This window comes from Anopheles coluzzii, chromosome 3 (genome assembly GCF_943734685.1).
Source record: "Anopheles coluzzii chromosome 3, AcolN3, whole genome shotgun sequence".
In the NCBI taxonomy this organism is placed as follows: Eukaryota; Metazoa; Arthropoda; class Insecta; order Diptera; family Culicidae; genus Anopheles; species Anopheles coluzzii.
This window is the reverse complement of record NC_064671.1, coordinates 69,991,905-70,003,625: the sequence shown is the minus strand read 5'-3', so window position 1 is coordinate 70,003,625 and position 11,721 is coordinate 69,991,905. Positions and strand designations below refer to the sequence as shown.

General features: G+C 42.9%; 1 protein-coding gene across 1 annotated transcript in view; it reads right to left on the bottom strand.

The window, feature by feature from the left end:
* Positions 1-5,499: 5,499 nt before the first annotated feature.
* LOC120960009 (cysteine-rich motor neuron 1 protein) overlaps positions 5,500-11,721 on the bottom strand; it is a 33,386-nt gene continuing 27,164 nt past the window's right edge. The window contains exon 2 of the mRNA XM_040383861.2: positions 5,500-10,018. Within this exon, the coding sequence (XP_040239795.2) occupies positions 8,901-9,878 (978 nt within the window). The 5' untranslated portion in view covers positions 9,879-10,018 and the 3' untranslated portion in view covers positions 5,500-8,900. The remainder of the gene's footprint in view (positions 10,019-11,721) is intronic.

Sequence of the window (11,721 nt, the reverse complement as noted above, 5' to 3'; positions counted from 1 at the left end):
GCGCAAAGCCTTAAAGAGAGACACAGTGAGAGAGAGAGAGGTCGTTTGATAAGGAATGAAACTTTGTTAAATAAATTATTCGTTTTAGTTACGTTAAAAGTATACTTTTAGTAGTGCTAATGTATCATATCCTTAAGGCAATTGGCAATTCCAAGCCCAGCCAGATACCGTTCGCATCTGTTTCGATTTCGCAAAATTTGATTAACTGGGAAAGGAATAGCTCGAATTGGTTCGTTGCACCACTGACACACACAGACGGTAGTACGTGAGAAAATACGAATGCCTTAATCCACCTGGGTCAACACAGTTCCAACAGCCGTTTGCAATGGAATGCGTTACGGGCAACGTTACGCATACCCTGGGAACCGTGTGCGGAAACGGTACGTGAAAAACCTACCGAAAAATGAAATTGTCCTTGCCAAAGGAACCAACACTGCTGTACAGTGTACACTGCATCGTTGCAATGCGTTCTGCCGATGGCACGTATGGTAGACGGCGCTTCGGAAGGACGACGTACGGCGTATCCTCGGGGCACAGTGCAGCACGTCGAACGGAGACGCATTTAATGAGTCTGTGGACACAAGCAACATATGGTTCATATGGTTGTTTGGCAGTGTCAATATTTGTTTGAGATTATACAACCGGGTAACCCTTTTCCTTTTGCTTGAAAGAAGTGATTGAGTAATGATATTGTAAAAAGAACTCGATGCAATGACTATTGTTGCTGTGAAAAATCTAAATTATTTTCACTCATCATCTCTCTATTACAATCACTTTGTTGGTCGATTTATAATTTATATTTCCCACCTGCCTGCTACACTCCACCTCTGCCTGGTGGAGTTCCAAATTTATTACCACATTTTACAATTCTCCATTTACTTCACCGTACCGTCGGGGTATGTTCCTTCGGTGTGCCATAAATTACGGCTGGCACTGTTGTAGTACTTCTGCACACTCGGACAAATCGATTTGGGACTTTGGGGATGGGGTGTAAAACCAGCATCATTACCTTCATCCTCATCCCGCCCGAATACACACACACACACCGTTCCTTACCTTGCATGACAATGAAATTCGACAATGTAAATTTCTGTACACTTCCGATCTATTCCCTTCGGTGCGGAGTCGTTTCTTCGGTTTTCGGTTCGCTGTACAGAGAGCGAGTCCATCTCCAAGTGCTTTCCGGCGACAAACGGGGACACACACCCGCCGGATAGGACAACATCGCATTCAAATCAACCTCCGGGCTCATCCCTTTTCCAGGTATCGGTTTACCTTGTTCGCGTGCTTGTAATCTCAGCGGAGCAATGAATTGAAATTTGCACAATAGCTCATCGGTAGTGCACCGTACCATCGTGTTGCGTGCTGCATTTTCGACCTCACAGGTGGAAGCAATCCACTCCGCGCCTTCCTGGCACCGGGGCAGCGAACGGAGCAGAAAAACTCATTTGGGAATGCATCGGGCGTGCGTACGTGTGCCGCCCGGCAGACGCTCCATCAGCATTCACCCGTGCCAGACGCATCTGAGGGTAAAGATGGTAGTGACAGTGACATGGCAGAAAAAGAGGAAGAGAACGCTCACGTATCGGTTGCAGCCTAACAATTGCTATTGTGCGTTGTCCGGGCACAACAACCTCGGCTCGGCGTATCTGTCATGTCTTGCAATATCCTTTTTCTGCAGCGGAATTTGGCTCATGGATCAACCTACGGGTCGGAATTTCGATTGGCCGCGATGTCGTGCTAAAATGGGGCTTAAACACCCAGTTTTGCTGGAGCGGAAGTGATGCGTATGTGCGCGCGTGCTGCTGCTGCTGAACCTGGATGTGTAGTGTAGGCGCGTACTCGGTTAGCTTACGGTGGATCAACATGATGCTTTCGTTTGTAAATTCATACGTGTTTTTTGCGTGCGATTGATGGTGTGGAATGCAGTTGACGTCTGATCCTGGAGATGAACTGAAAGAGTTTATTGAGATAGTGTACCAATACTTTGTAAAGATGGGGCTGGGACTGTTGTGTTGTTGATGGATCGTATGATGGATTTTCCAAGGATAAATTTTCCTTTGTTCGTGTTACAAATACGAGGAACTGTGACGACTTTTTGGAAGGAAATGTTACATTTTATTTGAATTGCCATTTGAACAGTGAATGCTGAGCGACAACTTTGCCGAAATGAACACCTGAATGATGTTTAACAAATATTCCTTCTTGTTTGGGTATGACTTTGAATGAAATAAACAAGCTTTGTCCTGGTTTTACTTTAGTGGTGATGTAAATAAAAAGATAAAGACAATTGCAGGCTTAAAATTAAACAAAATAAGACGAAAAAATTATAAACTTACACAGATAAATGCATTAAAATTACCTATATGATGGTACGAAAAGCGTGTGTTTGAGCATTTATAATTTGCTTTCTGTTTTTTTTTTAATGCACATGTTTTGAATCATTCGTTTGTGGTCTCGCCTGTGGTTATTGATATGTAGAATGTATTTGTTTTTCGTGTTAAAACAGAAGAAATTATTTACACTGTTTTTCCGGGTCAGTTGCTAATGTGAACGGCATTATTTAACAATCGTGTTAGCATGATAAACTCTACACAAAAATCCAATAGTGGGGGCCTTCACGATTCTAGTTAGTTTTTTGTATGGAGTTTGACAGTTGGAGGCTGAAATCATGTAAACACTCCATACAAAACCACACAAAAAACTAACCTGCAATTTGCAGTCTAGATTATTCTAGCCACAAAGCTAGAATTAGATTCGAGTATCTGCTCGAAAACACGGTTTTGTTTATATTTATCCCAAGGTGCATTAAAGAGATCAGGTGATGCACTATAGAATCAAAGTGTATGTAGTCCAGGTGGTCTCATAGCATTTTTTATACCCAATTATGAACATCGCTTTTTGATCGAACGAGTGAAAACTTTTGCTCAAACGAGCTTTCTGGAGGCTTGACGAATACTCAAAACACTCTTGAAATAAAAATCAGCATTCTAAATTCATACACCTTGGGATAAGCCCACCTGTATATTATACTCACTTAGATAGCTGCTCGAAAACTGCTATACAATGCAAACAGCTGACAAGCTGAAATTTCAGCTAACGAACTTTAATCGGAAAGGGCCCCAGTATTTGTATTTCTAATTCGATTATGCAGTAAACCATCACAATTTCCACCTCTACCTGCTAGTAGGGTCCACCTGTACAAGCACAAACCTTGACTGCAAAGCTGATTAAATAAAAGCTTGTAATACTAATAATAGTAATGAGAAGGTTTACAGCGGATTACTCCAATCAATGGGCAGTTATCGTAACATCAGCCGATAGTGAAGGTGTTAAAAGCTCTTCCATAAATGCTAATTAGTATTGTGTGTGTAGTGTCCGTAATGAGAATTGTAATAAAAGGGTTATTTTTTAAATGCCCAGCAACAGATAAACCATCCATTTACAGTTGGCCCACACATCAAATGGAAATGGAAAATTGCCCCTCAATATACAGTGTATGTAGATCCTCCATCGATGCGTCAAACCCAATTGTCATAATTAACAAATCACAAATGACACTGTACGCTTTAAAATCAAACGGAATGGGGAATGGTTACACAAGCTGGATTGTTTCTATTTGCGATATTTTAAAACCCCCCACCCACCCCTGATGGGCAAACATTTTCAAACACACACACACACACACACCAAATAATTTGCACATTTACGGTCGACAGCAATCACCAGTTTGTTTGTCGTCTGTCACCATCCTCCAAAACAGCGGCGTGGATGTGCTTTTTCAACATCATCATCCTTATACAAAGGTGTGATTGAATTTTCACCTTTTCGCCCCAAAAGTGTACATTGACTTGTTGTTGCCCTATCCCTGCCCCTCCATTTGTGTGGTTGTGCTGTGTACATTGCGCGTCGTTTTGATAATTTTCCACCGTTACCGCGAGGTGGAAAATTGAGGCAGTTCATAGGGGGACGAGGGAATGTACATGCATTGAAAACTATTGCATTAGTGTTACCATCGAAACTCGAAAGGGCGGCCACCATGTGGCGCTAAAATTTGAACCAAAGGGGTATAAATATTGGTTGGATGTTGCCTCTTGTTCACGCCGACCGTCGCTCGGTACGCGTCACTGAACAATGCACTCGAATTATGCGGCTAGAAACAATCGAATCATACACTGCCGGTATCGATGCGTTGGCCAACGCGCTTTGGCATTGCAAGGGGGACCGGGACCGGTCGGGTGTGTTCAGCACACATAAAATCAACAACGCCTTTTGGGGGCGTCCTGGCCGCTGATGCCGTGATGCTGATTATTGATTACGGCCGACCGAATAATGTGATCGACGCACGTGTGCGTTATATTCTTTTCCTAATTAATTGACACGGATGCATGTTGGGTGATGTTGGTGACTTTTGGGACCGATTTTTGGGAAGAGTTTAAAGGGCGGAGGAAGTGTTGGGGATGAGTTTTGGAATTATTTTCACAGCAATAGGCGTTTCGTTTGCATATTGAGTGTGTGTTAGAGAGTAAATTTACTTGATGAAATGATTTTCATATGAAATTAGTAGTGTTGATTTTAGAATTATTCATATTTTTGGTTCACTGACACAAAACATGATGCAGAAATGATGCATTAAAATAAAACTCAATCATCATGACTGATTCGTCTGAATGCTATTAGAGCTAAAAGCTTTTCAATTGCTTACGCAAACTTTCGCCATAAAAATTGGTATTTAATAATAATACATAATAACACCCTCCCGAAGAGCATTTTATTGAATGAGCCACGTTAAATCATACTATTGGGCAACACAATAACAACATCACGAGCGCCAACTTCGTCCTGTAAATTATTAATTGGCTCTTACGTCTTTTGCAACAAACGCGCCCCATTAGGTAAGTTGGTCGAAAGAGTATTGATTGTTCGATTTTGCCTAAAAAAGCGCTTTCCTGTGGGCGTGTGACTGTAGAGAGACTGCAGCTACTGTAGAGAAGCAAACTTTTTGTGCAAATTTCTGCTTGAAGGGCATTATTATTTAGTGAAGAAACGCGCAGCTGCTGGGAAAGTTTTGCAACGTTGTAGCACTTCAACCCTGTGCTTGATGAAGGAGTGCTCCCGTTCAATTTGGAAGTTATTAGTGAAGCGCTCAACCACACAATCTCCGAACACGAGGGGTCTGGTTTGATTGTTGATGGGAGAGGATGCTGTAACTTGCCCGTTGTTGTGGCATAACCGGCCTAACAAGCGCGTAACAGCAACGGAGCAGCTCCCCTTGAAAAGTACACTCAATTTCTTCGGCGTGGAAAGTTTACCGAGCCCGCCCCCCGTTTTACGCTAATTGATTGCTGTGTACCAATGTTGGTCAACCCAATTAAATGGAGGAAAAATTGGAAAGGTGGAAGTTTTGCACGATATTTACCCCTTGAAATGTTTCCAGTCTCTCGTTTCTTTCAAACAAATCTACTCTCTTTTTAGCAATAAGCACAATGACACAAGCGGTTGACGGTTTTCGTTACTTAGGTTTCATCCGAATTCGTATGCTTATATATTTCTTACGTTTCTAGCTGTATATTGTATTCCTTTTTACAAATTACATAACCTCCCTTCCTGCTTGCCTCCTTCCCGCTTCGCTCGATAACTATTCACAATAATATAATCATCATCTGTCATCGCAAACCATTGGTTTTGTTGTTTAATAGCGAATTGTTCTCTCCTAACGCGCGGGTTGGGTTTCCCATCCCAACCCCAATTTGTCTATATCATCATCACCCCCGTGTCTGCTTGCGCAGGATGTTTGATCAGGAAAAGCATCACTAGCGATTGGTTTGATTTGTTTTCTTGTATTGTTTTCTTCTTCTGTTTGTTGTTTTTTTTTGTTATATATTTGATAGCGTTTCTTTATTTAACTGTCTCCTTTTACTCACAAAAGGATTTTAACGTCTCTCTCGCCTTGACACTTGAAGCCTGAAGCATTTGCTGTTCCATTTATACATACATGTCAAGCGTTGTGTTATATTGTATGTTACCTCTTTGTATTTGGAGGCTTTACGGGGTGGTGGGAAATTGTAAAGTGATAATACAAGTTTAACAACAAAGGTGGGATAATATGTGATAATTGATAATCATAAGCTGTATTTTAAAGTGTGTGTGTGTGTGATTTTTTTATAGAATACTGACCCTATTAATTTGAGGGAATATGGTGGAAAGTAAGGAACAAAATCCTTTTTTTTGTATTGTTAGCTGAAACGATAGTAAATAATGTAAGCAGCTTGAAGGGATTTTATTGCAATGAACTTTCTCTATCTTCTGTACAGCTCCACATTCTCCACTACCTTTTCATCTGTGTTTGTATGTGTGTGGTAAATGCAGTTTTTTGACTGCTGTTTGCGTACCAATACATGTACAGTATGTGAGGGATGGGGTGAAAATATGGTCATTGATGCAGCTCGAGAATTTTTTGGTTGTTTCTAAGCAAAGTGTTCGATGAATATGAGGTGTGAGGCGAGTCTGCTGTGAGTGCGTGTAGAAAGGGATATGCAGAGTAATAAAGCACAAGCGACAACATTTAGGTAGCAAGTATGCATGTGTTTTTCGGGTTAGATATATGTGTTAGATAAATTGTTTCCCATTCTTTCCGTACTACCTACACAAACTGTTCCGCGACGATGAGGAGCATCTCATCTGTTTGCCGTTTTTGTATGACAGTATGGGCGATTTTTTGATAAATGATCTGCCTAGCGTGTGAAGTGATATGCAGTGACAGGATAGTATGTGTGTGTGTATGTATGTTTGTGCATAGTTTTGGGAAAGCTTGTCTTAAAACCCCTTAGCTTAAACCGGGATGGTCGAAATGTTAGAACATTTAGAATGCGCTTTAGTGTGTAGCTGTGTGGTCTGCAGGAACTTTTGCACTGTTTCTGTCGTATGTTTCTTATACTCACCTACGATCGTCTGGTTCCTGGTTTTTTGCTATACTTTTCTTCATTGTTCCTATTGATTTTTGTATTTATGTATTATAATTTTGGATAGATTTTCAGCTCAATGGTACTGTTGCGCTTTGTTTTCTGTTTTTTTTTGTTTTGTTGGAAGCATCGATTGTTTGTGTTTTTAGCATATCATTTTCGCAACAATGATTAATCTTTCTTTCCCATTCTTGTTGTGTGTGTATGTGTACGTCCTAAATGACCACAATATATTACACTGTCCCCTGTCACTTTTCTGCTCGCTCTCTTCTTCTCATGCATTATCCTTTTTGTCTATACAGTTATGCTTGAAATTGTAACGACTTTATATCGTACGCTGCTCTGTGACGATTCATTTGCCTCCTTCAGAACGGAAGCCGATCGTCCCAGTTGACCAGCAGTCACAAGTACGAAACTGTACTGTGTACACCTTAATTTTTTCTTCAGTTTTTGCTATAATTTGCAACTGAAGTGTAAAGTGTATTTGAAAGACAAAATCAAACTCTTCTTAAGCTTTTCTTGCTAAAGAAAAACAATATTTAGTGTAGCAAAAAAAAAAGCTGGCATCTTTTATTGTTGCCATGTCTTAAAATAATACCTAGTGATTTCATCGAAAAACACCCCAATCGTACCTTTCTCAGCAGACAATGGCATGTAGAAACACGTCAAATTCGGATTTCGGAAGCTTAACACAAGCATCAAAATGGCGAAAGAAAGAACAAAAACACGTTCATCACAATTCAGCTCAATCGTTCGATTACAGTTTTTATGCAGTAAAATAAAAATAAAAACATTCTCATTTGCAACACTATCATTAGTATCAGGAGTCTCGTCTTTCTAACTGCCATACTACTTTGCTTGTTTGTTTTGTCGCATCAACTTCCTTAGGGTTCGTTTACTCGTGTCGCGGGAGGGAGGGAGGGTTTGCTTTTCCAATTCAGTATGCAGTATGTAAATAAATATATAGAATTAAACCTCTAAGAGCATATTTAACGTAAGAATATACGTATTTGTTTTACGTTTTGTATAGTATTAAGATTAACACAACTTCACGCACCTGACAACGACAACACGCTTGACGGTTTGCGCAGCCGTTCCGCGCGTTTGTTTTCTTTTTTTTTCACTTGAAATATCATTATCATCGTCAAACATATCGCTTTCGCTTTCTCCAATCAGCCAATCCGTCTTCTTAACTAGTTTCGGTAGAGATCAAACTCATCCCATTTTTTGTGTGGATTAGCTCTGTTTGCATTGTTGTATATAGTTTGTAGTTTGCTTGTTTCTTTTTCTTCCTTGTCTTCTTCTTCCTCTTCTTTTTATCCTTCTTTCTCTTCTTTTTCTACTTCTCCCTCCTTTTCTTCTTCTTCTTCTTCTTCTTTCTTTTCTTTTTATTCTTCTTTTTCGTTTGCACACCTCATTGCTCGTTTGCTCGTTGGCTTTTCCGATACTTTCGTTTCACTTTTTTTGCGTTTTGTTTTTGCTTGCTTTCATTTGTATCAATTTTACGTTTTTCTCATACTTTAATTACTATCACAAATTATGGTTGGTAGATTATTTAGTGTTCTAAATCGTTTTCCGTGCTCTTGTGCGATCAGGATCACAGGTCACTGATCACGGACAGAAAGAACGTGTCGATTGAAAGGTAGAAATAATATTAAATAGAAGAAATAGCGAGCCTTCAAAGGCGCACCATTCTTGATGTAGAAACATGTAGATTAAAGTGAATCATAACTCTTCTCTCATCAATCAATATCGTTTCGTAGAACGATACTGAAGAACAAAGTGACAGTTAGAGTGACCTTTTGTAGGTCGAACAAAAATTCGAACAAAGAAGAAAATTAAAAGCTACATAACTAAATCTCGAAACTCAATCGAATGGGAAAAGGAAAAGGAGCAATATGCTGCCTATCTGTCAAAAAACCAAAACAAAACTTTACTTTAGGCCATACTGCTGTCGTTCGCTTGGACACCGGTCGGAGCAGGAGTAGGCGCGATCGGTGGCGCCGTACTGGACACCCGGTTGTAGGCCGTTTTGCGCTGCGGCAGCTGGTTGCAGCGGAACAGCAGCTTGAGCCACTTCTTCACGCTCTCGATGGTGACCTGCCGATAGAGTAGGGTAACAATGACGAGCAGCAGCAGCACGGCACCCGCCAGCAGCAACACAATGCGCAAATCATTGAACCAACCATCCGTCCGGTCCGCCGTTTCCTGTTTGCCGTCCTGCAAAGCGTCCCCAGCGTGACCGTCGACCGTGAGGCTCAGCTCGTCCTGGCTCGTCCTGGCGGTAGTACTCGCGACTATCACCTCGATCGGCGCTGCAGGCAGCGGCGAGGTGAGACACTTGCACAGCGCACAGCCATCGGTGCGCCGTTCGTACCCGTACTTGCACCAGATCGCACAGTTGTGCTCCTCGCAGAAGATGGACTTGGCCGGATCGCACACCGGGCAGCACACGTTGGGCAGCTCCAGCTTGTGCTCGCAGTTCAGTGGTTTGCAGAGCGAAGTCTGACACTTGGGCTCGCCGGCCTCGCACCGGCAAACGGTGCACGCATCCTCCTGCCAGGTGGCATTGGTCGGGTAGGAGGTGCGATGAGTGCTCGAGAAGCACATGACCGGTTCGGGCTGACAGTGTACGGCCGGGCAGCAGTTGCCCGGCTGACCGTGCTGCAGTTCCTGCTGGTCCACGATCAGTGGCTTGGTGTCGGGCGGACAGACCGGTTGCTCCGGGCAGGGCAGACAGGTGCACCGTGGGCAGCAGAGTTGCTGCAGCTCGGCGTAGTCGGTTTGGGCGGCGGAGGGCGATTCGATCGTGTCCCGCTTGGCCAGATGCCGATGGAGCCGCTGGACACTGTTGGCGTACGGGAACTGCAGCGCACTCGGGATGATCTTGATCGGTCCGTGCGCATTGGTGTTCATGGCGATCGCGCGCTTTTCGCGCTCATTCGAGTCGGACTCATCGTACTCGTCGGCGTAACCGAGATCGAGCGGGCTTTGCAGGTAGCTGTCCGGTGGGCAGCTCGTCGGACACTGCACGCTTTGGCAACGTGTTGCGAGATCTGTTGGAGGGAGAGAGAGAGAGAGAGAGAGAGAGAGGATAAGGGCAACTATTAATGAGGTTCGTTATTTCGTGGCTCGAAAAGTGAACAGCAATCAAACGTTTGAATGCCGAGGAGGACTTCATCAACACGTAGACTCGGACATACATTCAACATTTCCGAATTAGCTCTCTGTGGAATCGATCCAGTGTGACGAAGTCGTGTTGGATTATGCTTGTTCGGTTAGACCCACTTGCTTCATGAAATCAATTAACTCGAGCAACGATTCAATTGAGCCACATTAAGCGATAAACCTCACGAGAGTGCTGCACCAACATGGGACATTCGCATTCGCATGAAAAATACGCGTGTGAATATCAAGCCTAACGCAGAGAAATAGTGAAGCCATTCCACCATTTTCGTATCAAATTCCAATTGGCTATCAGGGGAAGTACAAAAATCCAACCCAGAGAATATCGATCGAATTGTGTGTGTGTGAGTGTGTTTTTTTTTGTAACGCAAATTGATAGTCACAAACATTGCCATCGATGTGGCGATGAATAGTGTGTGATAGTGCAATCGAAGGGAAAAGAGATAGATTGGAAACCATCACCGCGCGACCGGCGTCAGCCTATTATTGGCACCGTTGCTCATCTCGGGCGGCTGCTGCTCTTGCCCACCGCAAACCGCTCACGCCGGAAGGCAACCAGACGGAGCGGATGAATTCATTTTCCGGCTCATTGCAACTCATCTGTTGCCATTGTTTGTGAGGAATAGAGATAGAAGGGGTAGGAGAGAGAGAGGGAGAGAGGGAACCGGGTGCCACCCTTCCAACCATACAAATGCGTTCCCTTCAGCCTGATTTCAACCGGGAGAACGACATTATTCACACTTCGGTTTTGGCTCCTTTTTTTGTTGGGGCAGGACAGGGATTCACATATCGTAGCACACTCGGTGGAACGGAAAATCAAAATCATTCAGCTTTTGGCAGAAAGGGAAGCAACAGCAAACAATTGGAGGATGTGTGTGTGTAGATTTATCTCTCCTATTTTTTTTTTTTGGTTGATGCTCTGTGTGCTCCTGGTAACGCCGTTTTCCTCATTAGGGAATTCACCAGCTGGTGTCGATGGTGTGTCATCCCCGCTCGAGGCAGTTGGTGGCAGCTGAGCTAGAATTAATTCAATTTCTGGTCGCTTACTGTGCCCGGCGGTTGGGGGTCGGTTTTTGGTGGAGAGGCATTGCGAATGCAAATGGAAGAATGATAGTGACAAACTTCTGCAACAACGAATCACACTTGTGCTGGATATGCTTTGCGCAATATCGCTAGGGAAATTCATCAAACCGATGCACAGGCGGCGTTCGATCGATTGATTGCGAGTAGTTTTAAGCGTATGTGGGATACGGCTTGATAATACCGGGTTTCGATCGAGGCGGAGGGTTGGTTTATGATGAAGCTTTCAGTGGGTTGGTTTCATTAAATTTGCACCACTAAATGGCTCTCAGGGGAAGGTTGCGCATTTTTTACGGTTTTTTTTGTTCCGCAAAATGCATTAGATTCATCACACCAAGTGATATGTGAAAATGACAGCTCTGATTTGGGTTGCGAGTTTAGCCGTCTGTGAGTTCTTAAATATTCTAGTTTAATCTAAATTAGTGAGTATCACTGGCAGTTTGTTATCACGAACGAATGCTATTCTTTATAGTAGTTTCGATATTAGTTAATG